This window comes from Nuphar pumila, chromosome 5 (genome assembly GCF_984573655.1).
Source record: "Nuphar pumila chromosome 5, dmNupPumi1.hap1.1, whole genome shotgun sequence".
Taxonomy (NCBI): Eukaryota; Viridiplantae; Streptophyta; class Magnoliopsida; order Nymphaeales; family Nymphaeaceae; genus Nuphar; species Nuphar pumila.
The window spans coordinates 6,139,367-6,151,993 of NC_143253.1; the positions used below are offsets into that span (position 1 = coordinate 6,139,367).

Here is a 12,627-nt window from a genome sequence, read left to right on the forward strand (position 1 = left end):
TCAAGCAAAGTCTGAACCAGTGTTATTAAAAGCGCGCCTCACCTCAAGGCGAGGGACTTTGTGCCTTGAGGCGCAGACATAAGGTGCAAAAGCCTTGAGGCGCACGCCTCAGGGCAAGGCGTACACGCCTCACCTTGTTTTGGTAAATTTATATTTTTCATCCATTTTACATTGAAATTTGAGGATCTCAGTTGGAACTTGGGTCTGGCCCATGTATGGTATGAAAGTTCACAAACCATATCATATATTAATTGGACCCTTCGGGTCTGACCCGAATTCTTTTTTAACCTTTTTATTTATCATCAAACCCAAACCATTGACACTCCTAGGTGAAAGGTGCTTGCCTGAATCAACTTGATTGATTGAACTTGAAAGGTAAAGTTCTTGAATTAAGTTTTGAGCCTGAAGGGGACCTTGTTGGGACATTTGCACAAGAGCTCCAAACCAAACCAGTTTTTGTCCTTTTAAATCTCTTTTTTTTCTTAATTAGCCATGGAGACGCTGCTGCTATAGCTTTGACCTGAGTCATTGTCTGCAGTATAAAGCTGCACGAGTGCTCTTCATCTTACCACTGAGGATAGTTTCTCATTTTCCTGTCATTGCGAAATAAAATAATTAATAGAGAAGCGTTTGTCTTTCTATGTTGTTTTATTGTAAATGAGTATCAATTTTTTAGTATATCTTAACTTTTGTTGGTTAATCTCATATATTTTTCAGTTATTTCAGTTATGTAATTAGTTTTTGTTAGGCAAGGGCGACAACCCTAAACCTAAACAAATCGGGTCTGATCCATAAGAAACCGGGTCCCAAACATAAGCCCAAGAAAAAAATTTGCCCCCCCCCTCCCCCCACACACCTCTGTAAGGGCAAAAACTCTAAATCAGGCTCCACAACTCATCAGTTTCTTAATATATTTTAACTTTTGTTGATTAAGCTCATATATTTTCTAGTTATGTAATCAGTTTTTTAGTTACTTTTATATGTTAATCTCATATTTTTTAGAATAATCTCATATATTTTAACTTTTGTTGGTTAATCTCATATATTTTCTAGTTATTTCAGTTATGTAATCAGTTTATTAGTATATTTTAACTTTTTTTGGTTATTCTCATATATTTTCCAGTTACGTAATCAGTTTTTAGTTGCTTTTATATGTTAATCTCATGTTTTTTAGTACTTATTTGAGATTTTCTATTTCTTATTAATTGTTATTTAATCAATAAAGCATTTCTTTATTTATTTGTATTTTTAGATATTTTTTATAATAGTTTTTAAGTTTTCAATTTTTTTTTGAGGCTTAGGCTTTACGCCTCGAGGCTTACGCCTGCCTCGGTTTTTGGTGGAGCGCCTCGCTACGAACCTTAGTAGTTGGGGGTGGAATCACCAAGGATGTGGCTACTTAAAAAATATTCAAAGCAAATAAATGGGTATTTGTTATGGAGTCGGAACATATTCTTTAGTTGCATAATAAACATGCTTATTTTTTACATACTGTTCCTACAAGAGCTACATGTTCCTTTTATTTCTATTTCGCTGCATTTCCTTTTTATTTTTTATTTGACATGGAGAAACCACCACTATGGATTGGACGTCCTGTTATGGGGTGAGAGGTGTCACGTTGACTGTGGACCTGAGTTTGTGTCCACATTGTAAAATCCATGAGTACTCCTCTGCCCACCGGGTGCTGCATTTTCTTTTGCAAGCTCAATATTTTAAAAAAGTAGGAATGGATTCTATAGTTGTTTATGATAAGGGTGTCTTTTTTTTATATATTGTTCCTACAAGAGCTATATATTCTGTTTATTTATTTATTTATTTATAATCTGAAGAAACCGTACCCATCACAAAGACCTGGTCGCACTGGCTCAGCCTGCCATACCTATGGTCGTCGTGTCGGTGGCATAAAATTGAGTCTATGACCCCTGCCCCCGGGGCTATGTCACAGGGACTCGGCCAACTGGGTGCGGTCAACACACCCAGGGTCATTTATGTCCAACTTTTGGACTTTATATATATATATATATATATATATATATATATATATATATATATATATATATATATATATATTTTCTGCACCCCTGCACCCAAGCTTTTGAAAGTGCCGCACCCCCGCACCCGCACCCATGTGACATAGCCCCGGGGCCTATGCTGGGTGTCAGCTTGTGTGGAGGAGAGACGCCCATGGGAATCGAACCTTGACCACTCGTCTAGTGGCCGAGGCCCCACCCACTATGCCAACCCCCTTGGGGCAGCTATATATTCCTTTTATTTCTATTTTGTTGCATTTCCTTTTGCAAAGGCAAGACTTTCCAGTGACTGCAAGATATTTTTTTGTAAAGTTTTTTTTTACATCTATGGCTTTTTGGTCAAAGGTAAATTATTTAATGGAATGTTAGCCATTAAATCAACTTCACCAGCTTGTGGCTGGAGGATATTCTGGTATCTGACTTGGCACTAAAATGGTGTCATAAGTATGGACTGCTGATATTGGCATTTTAACATTATCAAATACCTTGTACATATACAATTTTAGGAGATTTTCAATCTATTTGTTTCTTTTTAGACATGACTAGTTTTGTTTGTTTCTTTATTTTAATCATTAGCACACATGTGGATGATATTTTGAAAATATTCAGATACAATAAGAAATCATGTTTTAAATATTGAGAATATAAAAATATCACAATCTATGTTACCTTGACATTGTTGGAGGGCCAATGTGTCAGTGTCTCACACTTGGACACTTAGACACCATCATCGACACTCCTAGACGCTTTATCTTTTAGCATATAAGTGTCCAAGAAAAAATGGACACTTGGTGTCACGTGTCTGAGACTTTTAAGTGTCTTAAACACGAATTGTCTGACGTCGAACAATTTGTGTCAACCTTGTTTAAGCCCTATTTTCTCTCCATATATTTTATTGGGTTCCAACCCCACAAAAATGAGTTGGCATGTCTCTTTATGATACAGAAAGGTCTCTCTCTCTCAATTTTATTTGATGGAGTCAAGCTAGGTGGCAAAAAGATTCTCTCGCTGTTACCACAACCGAGCCCTATTCACTCTCATTTAAGAAATAACTCTCCTTTTCTTTCACAATTTTGATGTATATTAAATTGCGTGGGGCCACATACAAGGGAAAGAGAATCAAGAATGTTGCGTTATTTTTTTTCCGAAAGAGTTCTTTTATTTTTTACTTAATTACTTTTCTCTTTCTCTCTTTGCCTCATATATATATATATATATATTTTATATCATACATAGATATCTGCAATATTGTCAAAATATTGCAATATTATCACTGTAAATTCAAAAACCTTTTCTAAAGGAAAATAGTGATATTTTGAAAATATTGGATATATATATTGCAATATATAGGTGTCTTTTCTGGCCTTGCATTAAGTGAAAAAGGAACATAAAAGGAGGAAAGAAGGAAAAATGAAGCAAGGAAAGAAGGAAGAAAGGAATGAAAGAAGGAAGGAAGAATGAAGGAAGAGGGAAGAAGGAAATGAGAGAAGGAAGGAAAGAAGGAAGGAAGGAAAGAAGAAGTGTAAAATCAGATCGAGTCACCGAGAGCAGGAAGGACAATGAGAGAATTGAATAGGAGCTGCAGCAAATTGATTTCCACACCTATCCTTGGTAGGTCAACTCGTGGGTCTCCTTATATCATTAATTATGGAATATTACAGTAATACCCTTATTTAATCTACACAATAACATACATAAAAGGGGCAATAATGGAAAGTTATAAACTGTTACAAATAAAACCCAAAGATCCAAAGACGTCAACTTAGATCTGGATCCACACTCGAAACCTCATGTCCCAATAGGAAGGAAGGAGGGAAGAAGATAATAAGGAAGGAAGGAAAGGAGGGAGGAAAGGAAGGAAAGAAGAAGGAAGGAAAGATGGAAGGAGGAGAGGAAGGAAAGAAGATAGGAAAGGAGGGAAGCTTGTCCAAATTTTTTGTTCTCTTTTTGTTTTCATTTTATTTTTTGTATATCGAGATTTTGATAGCATACCATTTTGTTTAGTCTCTTGTATGGGATGGGTCTTGTATAGCCTTTCACATCTTGTCTTTGGATCCAAGGATCCATAGATCCATGAAGGGTGTATGAGGTTACTTGGGACTAGTGAGGGGTAATCTAGTATATTAGGCTGCATGGGGTCTATATATACCCATTCTTGGGTTTTTCCTTGATCATTATCGTACTTTCTAATGAGAATTACTCTCTTTTGGCCTCTTTCTTTGTAGTGTGGATTGGCTCTTGCCTTCTATGGGCTTGAGATTGGCTCATTAGGGTCCTTTCTTAGTGAGAATTCCCCTTCATCTCTTCCATTTCTCCCATCTCCACCTTCCCATCTCTCCAATTCTCCTCCATTCAACCCATCTCCTCCATGATCAACTACCATTTCTAGTATCAGAGCATGGTTCCTATTCCATCATATTAGAAAAACTAAAAAAAAGTGTTTGTGTTTGAGTTCGAGAAGGAATTTCACCATTTGGGGCTAGCCGATTGGGAGTTCTTATCAATTTAATGTGAAACCGACAATCGCTGTGGATAAATCAATCATCCGAGCATGGATTCATGTAAACCGACCTCAAATCGTGTGAAGGAGGCCATATTTGAAGCTATGTCACACGGACTCGGCTAGGGAGGCGCCGCACCCGAGTCGACACGCCCCGACACGGGTGCGGCCTCGGACACGGCCTGGACTCGGTCAATGAGTCGAGGCCGAGTCTGTCCTTGTTTTGGACTCGGTCAATGTTGACTGAGTTCAAAAATATCCATTTTTAGGGCAAAAAAATGATTTATATATATATAGCATGAGTCTCAAACATAAGCCCCAGAGAAAAAATTATTCTTAAATATTATCATTTAATTCTCTCTCTCAATCTTAAAAGCTAATAAATTCTCATCCACGAGTACCAACACTTTTCATCCACCCAGTTCTCTCTCTTATAAAAGCTAATAAATTCTCATCCACGAGTAGCAACACTTTCTCATCCACCGAGATCTCTCTCTCTCTCTCTCTTTTTCAAATCTAGCTTTGAAAAATTAAAAGCTTTTAATGCTTTTAATTAATGTTATGAATTTTAGCAAAACTGCAAAAGATGTTTAATGCATTTACCAGAACATGCTTTTAGTTAATGCTTTTAATTAATACCTTGATGATGTTTTATTCCCATGGTAGCTAAGACTCGGCCGAGTCAGTGATAAACTCAGCCGAGTTTGGTTCTAACCCCGTTATACTACTATTTTAACTCTGTTAGTTTAGGATCTGAGACATCTCGGAAGAGTCACGAGCCGAGTCCCCGTGTCCAAAATTTATATAGATATATGCACACACTGAATATATATATATATATCTATATATATATATACACACAGCCCGTGTCCAAAAATTTTAAAATTGCGCCGCACCCATGTGACATAGATTTGAAGTCATTGGACCAGTGTATTTGGTGCTTATTAGTCCATGATCCATAACCTATGACTTTGTCATTTATTTGACCTGCCACACTAGGTGTTCCATGAGTTCTGTTAATGTTTGTTTGTTATACCAAGATCATGCTTGGATGAAACGGACTGATTGTATGTCATTATCTCAGTTGAGAACTCTTAGGTTCAAATTCCACTGGGAGTAATTCCTGAGCTTACTTAGTAGAAGGCTCAAAGGAACAAATGGAAAGAAGGACGTAAGAAATAAATGATTTCTGGACCTGGATTTGCTTTCAACTATAGGCTTTCCAACTGTGCTTATAGCCTCAGATATTTCTGTTGAACATTTGGTTCGGTGGTGCAACTGCATTCCTTATAATGCTTTTTATATGGGAAGAGTTTCTTCTGCCTTCATTTTGATTTTCTACTAAGGCCCTCTCATTTTGGGTCTGTAAGCTGTTGTGGATTTGTAGAGATGTTAGTGCTTTTCTTTGTGATAACAACATAAGATGCTTAAAAAATGTCCTACTTATTTTCATCTAACTTAATATATAATGATGCAGAGGAGATCAAGATGATAATAGCCCTCATGGTTTTGGTCAGAAAAGGTTGGAAGGCATGCCAAGTGCATCTGGTACTCAACTGCGTCCAATGGCTGCAATTGATAGTAAATTGAGGTAGTACATGTTCTAAATTCATACATTGTGTTATTGTGTAAACTTAATTTTTCCTGATTCTTGTGCTGCTTTTCCATTTGTTTGTGTTATGGTATTTCTATAGTATGATTCCTTGGAGCACTTCCATAAGTTCAGCTTATGTGTGCATTTTCTATGGTATGATCTCATTAAGGTTTTCCATTTGAACAGTGTGTCACATAGTGAACCAAACATTGCAAATGCTTTTTGGCGCCGCAGCCGCAGGAAAGTCATTGCTGAACAACGCACAGCTAGTTCCAGGTTGTTGTTCTTAGAGATCTATAATACTTGGATTTATGTTTAAAATGGATATGCAGTGTTAGATAGGATAGTCATTTGTCAAGTGCTAAGTGAGTTCCAATAAGTCTATTGTATACTCTGAAAAACTAAAAAAATTACTCAACAGTTTCTGCAGCTCCTTTTTTTGCTATAAACATATATATTTTTAAGTGAGAAATGAAAGTTAAACTAGTATAGCACGTGCTAATCTACAAAAAAGTTTTACATGAATATTAAGGAAAAGTAGAATTTATGTTGAAATATGATATTACAAAACTAATGTAATATAAATGGTGTGCGGGATTGAAGATTGAGCAGATAATCCCTCTTCTACAGAAGTTTGAAGTTTCCTTTTCAAACTTAGAAAAGAATTAGATGCTAAAACCCTCTTTATTTTGCCAAATATTTCTAGAAAGGAGAAGTATAAATAAGTGCTAAAACTCTTTATTTTGCCAATTAGAATGGTTGTAAAACTTTAATTTGACAAAGTAAAATGCAAAATGCAAAATGTGGTGCAACATTAGTTGTTTATATAGCCACATTGATGTGCTACTAACCCTGAATTTCCTGCTGGATCTTTCTCTCAAGTTCAATGTGTTACTCTATATGAGGCATTTGTTTCAGACATGTTCATGTCAAAATGACTTCTAATAGGAGAGTCAAATACTATGAAAGATTTTTTGTATGAAAGAGTATTTAGAGATGTTTTCGTGTCACATGTGAAAGGTGCGTGAGAATATATAATTAGCGACAATTAACAAAATAAAATAATTTATATTAGAAAGTCCAGCTTGTCTCTTTGTGTTGAAGCAGATAATATAGCTGGAAAACAATTAACAAAAACTATAATACAAATGCAAACCACAAATTACAATTCAAATAATAATTAAAACAAAACAACAAAAAATGTCAAAAACCCAAAAAGAAACTTCTATTAAGGAAGACACAAAACCCTCAATCCCACTAATCTCTTACATTGAAGAACCCCTTTGACTGCGATTACAATGGAGAGAAAGCATTCCTAAGCGCTCCTCCTTGCCCCCTATGGAAGATGAAATTTCCATCATGATGCTAACTTGGTTATCGAGGAACTATAGAAATAGTTATAATGGAGTAAATCTGCATCAGATTTTAATCAAGTAACGAGTCATAATTCTACCTGCTTCTGCTTTTCTTTAGTTAGAGCTTCGAAGGATGGTGTTGCAAATAATAAGTGGTGTAAGGGCTGGAAATCTGACAGTACTAGCTAGTGACAAAGTATACTCCCATGTTGTGCCTCGTTTTATACTATTCTGAATATGGAATTACACAAGAATAGTGTGTCCACCGAATCTTTGAAGGTTTAGTTTAAATTGGCTGAAATAAGAAAGGAAAAATTCCATTTAGGGGCCAACCTTTTGCCCCTAATTCCAGATATGAGCCACACTTTTCTGGAATTTCAAATATGGAAGCCAAACTTTTCTTGAAAAAAGTTAAATAGGGACCTCAGGTCAACATCTATCATCTTGGAAAACGTGATTCCCTTTTTGGTTTCTTGTATTGTCCCTTGAAAATTGACAACTACTCATTCATCCTCATAAAAGAGAAAAAGTAAACAGTTTGAACTCTTAATGTTGAAGGACACTGTTGTAATTTGGCTTGTGATATAGCCTGAGTTAAAGGACAATATTAAATGCAGGCCCTTGTTTGGCAGTTTCCAGGGAAAGTTTGGCCCATGTTTGGAATTAGGGGAAAAGGGTTGGTCCCTAAATGGAATTTTCCCAATAAGAAATTATTGTCCTTGACATTATTTTTTTGTGTCTTGTCTTATGCATAAGCAGACACCATCATGCTTGTTAAGTTTTGATTTTCTTGGGTGTCAGATTTTTGTAGTGCTACCGACCTACTGTTTTTTATTATGCTTTGACACTAAGTTCCAAGTATACCTTATTATATCTATAATGAGCTTCCCTTCTCTCTCTCTCTATATATATATATGTATGTATCTATGTCACACGGACTCGGCTCCAAGGTCGCCGCACCCGCGTCGACACGCACCGACACGGGTGCGGCTCGGACTCGGTCAACCCGACCCTGGGTGTGGTCAACGCACCCAGGGTCATTTTGGTCCATTTTTTGGAAATTTTTTTTTTTTATTTTTATTTTTTTAAAATTTTCTGAGCTACAGATGTAAGGAAAAAAACCCATCACAACTAAAAAACCTGTACACTTTCAAGTTTTAAGTACAGAATGGGCACAACTCAAGTTTTTGTGGTTTTTTCCTGTATGAAGAAAGTGAATTATTACAGTGTATGAAGAAAGTGCCCAAAAGTGAATTATTCCTGTATGAAGAAAGTGTACAGAATGCCTTCACAACTCATCACCTGTCCCCTAATGGGCACAACTTTGACCGAGTCTTTTATATATATATATATATATATATATATATATATATAGCCGAGTCCCCGTGTCCAAAATTTTTGAAATTGCGCCGCACCCGTGTCGCACCCGCACCCGCACCCGCACCCGCACCCATGTGACATAGGTATGTATGTATGCATGTGTGTATAGAGTCTATAGACATCCACACACATATGTACACATGCCTTTTGGATCATTACTTTCATTTTATTTATGAAGTGCTGCTCATAACTCTTGCAGCCCAGAGCATCCTTTATTTCGTTCACGTGGTCGGTCTATGCTTGGTGGAAATAGGCAGACATTTGGAGAAGATATTCTCACTACATCAAGGTGATTAAATATACTGATAATTATCTAATTTTCAATTACTTGAGCAGTGTCACCCAATATTGTGTGTTCATAAATAATTGTGTATTCACTTTGAGAAAACATTCCCTTTTTGATAGGCCAAACTATGTTTCAACTTTTAAGCTGTGCATTCTATAGTGGCTCAATAGCTGTCAACATTTGGTGGTGAAAGTGGGCATGTAAATTGAGTTATTCTGAGAAAAAAATTACTCATAAGCTTGAAGGATGTTATATTTCTTGATATAAAGGATGCTTGTTTAGAAACATCACATCTAAAAAATGTGTTTCTCCTGATCATGGCATAATTGCTTGTTGGGTTGAGATTTTAATACACAGAGAGGGAGATTGCATGTTGCACGGGCATATTCATGGCTTTTGCCTCCTAATGGATTAGTTGCTTACTACTCATCATTATGTGTACGCACTCCCTTTTGGTAGTTGCAAAAAAGGTTCTTATTGTTTCTTTTTCACGGTCTTAATTGCATAGGCACCTTTGTGGTATTTTATTGAACTTTGGATTAAAGTTTTAAATTATTATTATTCTACTTCCAAGAGTGCAGTTCTGATATGGTTTGTTTCAAAAGGAATTGCTGTTTATTCATCTTATCTTTTTCTTTGCTTCCCTCATTCAGATTTACAGCATCTAGTTGATATTTATTTTTCTCTGTCTGTTTCCTGAATACGTGAATCCACATGTTTGTCATAATATTATGAATACAATTTAATTAGAAGCTACTCTTCATCAACTGTGGTCAACTTAAGGTTACTCTAGAGCTGCACAGAAGCAGAAAGGGAAGGAAAGAGATGCTTATGCTGTGCAGCTTATAGTAAATAAATGCGATTAGATTCATACAGTGCAGCACCATGTTGCATGTATACTAAAAAAATATGATCATACATATGACTTCAAAGACGTGCACATGCACACATGTATATATGTGTATGTATCTACACATCTTGCTGTTTATGGAAGTATACAGAATGCTCCAATGTAAGATAAATATCATTGATTGTTTCAAAATAAGGATATTTTTGTGTGATATCTTATGAAATGAGATTTTGATGATATTTTTTAAAATATTTCAAAATAGTCACAACAAAATAGGAAAATATCATGATATTTGTTTTATCATTCAATTTAAAAATTTCTTTTTCTTTGTTTTCAACTTTTCAGTATTGTTGCAGAAAATAGGTAATGGAATTTATTTTGTTTTTCTTTAACTTTGTAAAATTCATTTTTTTTTTTGAGATTTTTCTGAGAAATTGCTGATACTGTGGTATTTGTGACTGGGACACACATGCAGGCTATAGTCATATAACAGGCTATAAATATGTGCACGACTATTGTAGGTAGCTGCACATATATTTACAGGTTTGAGATGTACTCGATAGCGTAACTTGGGTTTAGGTTCCCATGCTCTACTCGTATAGGCATGCTGTTTTATGATTTTATCCATCTATTACAAAGTTATATTCATAGTTAAATATTGGACTGCAATGAGTTAATTATTGCTGCAAGCATGTGAATACATAGTTGATAATTAGGTTTTTGAGTTACTTATTTGGTCGTGTCAATATAACCTAACTGTGCCGAAAATTGTTATTGATTCATGTTAGCTATCTTACAAAGAAATTGACTATTTTTTCTTCAACATTTTGACAGATCGGATGGTGCATCAACATCAGAGCCTCGTAGAATAAGAAGAAGAAGCATTAGCATTACCCCAGAGATCAGTGATGACATTGTCAGGTTATTTTCCACATTTGATCTCTTTGTAACTTTAATGGTTGTATTTTTTTTTCATTCAATCTCTGTACTCATGTTTATATTTTCCATGTCTTGTTATTTCAAATTCTTAATTTTCCCATATGCTGATATTCGTTTTTTGGGTTATTGGACCATAGTATTGCAGTCTTTTTCATTACCTCAGCTACTATATAAGTGTGCTCTATATTATGAAAATCTGGTGCCAATCCTGAATCCGGAGAGAGAGAGAGAGAGAGAGAGAGAGTTCAGCCAATTGTGGGTTTTCTTTTCTCTAAAATGGAATTTGTCATAAAAAATCGTGCCCTAGAACTCCACATCAAAATAGACTGGCAGAAAGAAAATATAAGCATATTATCGAAACCGCTAGAACATTGATTATCTCTAAAAATATTCCAATTTTTTTTTTGAGCCGAAGCCGTCTTAACCTCAACATATTTAATCAATAGAATGCCTTCTTCTAAACTAAAGAATGTCTCTCCATATGAAAACTTTTCAAATTTTCTCTTGACTTCAATCGCCTTTGCATCTTTGGTTGTAACTGCTTTGTCCTCTTACATAAGAGAGATAAGTTATCCCCAAAGGCGATTGAATGTGTCTTTTTAGGCTACGGGGAAAATAAAAAAAGGCTATAGATGTTTTGATTTCAAAAATAACAAACTATATCTTTCAAAAGATGTAACCATATTCTGAGTTATAAGATAAGATATAACACATGGAAGAAGAAGAGGCAATAACAAAGGAAGAAGAAAAAGACTTGCTTCATTCAGTCTAAAAAATGAGAGAGTATACATCTTACAAGGGGGTGATCCCTTTGGTTACACTACCAGACAAAATCTGTTGACCTCTAACCTGCTGAGAAAATACAAAAGTGCCCCTATTAATAATTCTATGTACATTTGAGTATGTGAAGCACTAAAGATAGAAATACATATTATACATTCCATCTTACTCTTCAACAGGAAAATCATTCATATAGTTCAAAATCTGTAATAAAACTTCTTTTTCTTTTTTAATATAAACTTATTCGAAGAAAACGGATACTGAAGTTTAACTTTGCAAGTAGTATTTTGGACATGCAAAAAGAACTAATTCCTCTCTGCACAAAGAAAGGCAAGGAAAAATTCTGGAATCAGTGTGGATTACTATCATAAATGACAGTGAACAAAATGTCTACATGGATGAGGTGAGAGTATTGCCTGTTGTGTCCTCTCAGCTGTTTGATATGAAGCACGGATTCTTAGGTGCCCATGATACTAATAGCCTGGATGAAGACATGTAAAGACTAGCATGTGTTAAAGTTTTGTTGTTCCTGTAATATGTCTTCACCTATTGTAAAGTGTTATTTTGTTCTTGAATTGCTCTTTAGGGCTGTGCGGGCAATGAATGAAACACTCAAGCAAAATCGCCTTTTGAAGGAACAAACAGTTGAGGAACCGATTAGGCATCTTATAGACAGAAAGAACACTGGTATCAACCGACCCAGAAGTGTATGTATCCATTACTACTTGAATTCTTGAACTATGTACCATCTTATGTTGCATGCTTCTCTAATTTGCTATTTCTAGTGTAACTATTAACCCTTCCCTATGGTTTAGTTGTTCAAAATTTCATTTGAGGGACCACAAGATGCATATAGCAATTATTACCAGTCATGATTCATTTGTTTTGTTTTCTGCCTGCACGCCCTTCTCAA

The 12,627-nt window shown here is 35.5% G+C and overlaps 1 protein-coding gene across 1 annotated transcript in view; it reads left to right on the forward strand.

Annotated features, from left to right (window-relative positions):
* The window catches only part of LOC149836592 (putative serine/threonine-protein kinase SIS8), an 81,055-nt gene that overhangs the window by 32,986 nt on the left and 35,442 nt on the right, over positions 1 to 12,627 (forward strand). The window contains exons 6-10 of the mRNA XM_090005466.1: positions 6,008 to 6,121; positions 6,311 to 6,400; positions 9,059 to 9,148; positions 10,830 to 10,916; positions 12,301 to 12,421. Of these exons, the coding sequence (XP_089861592.1) occupies positions 6,008 to 6,121; positions 6,311 to 6,400; positions 9,059 to 9,148; positions 10,830 to 10,916; positions 12,301 to 12,421 (502 nt within the window). The remainder of the gene's footprint in view (positions 1 to 6,007; positions 6,122 to 6,310; positions 6,401 to 9,058; positions 9,149 to 10,829; positions 10,917 to 12,300; positions 12,422 to 12,627) is intronic.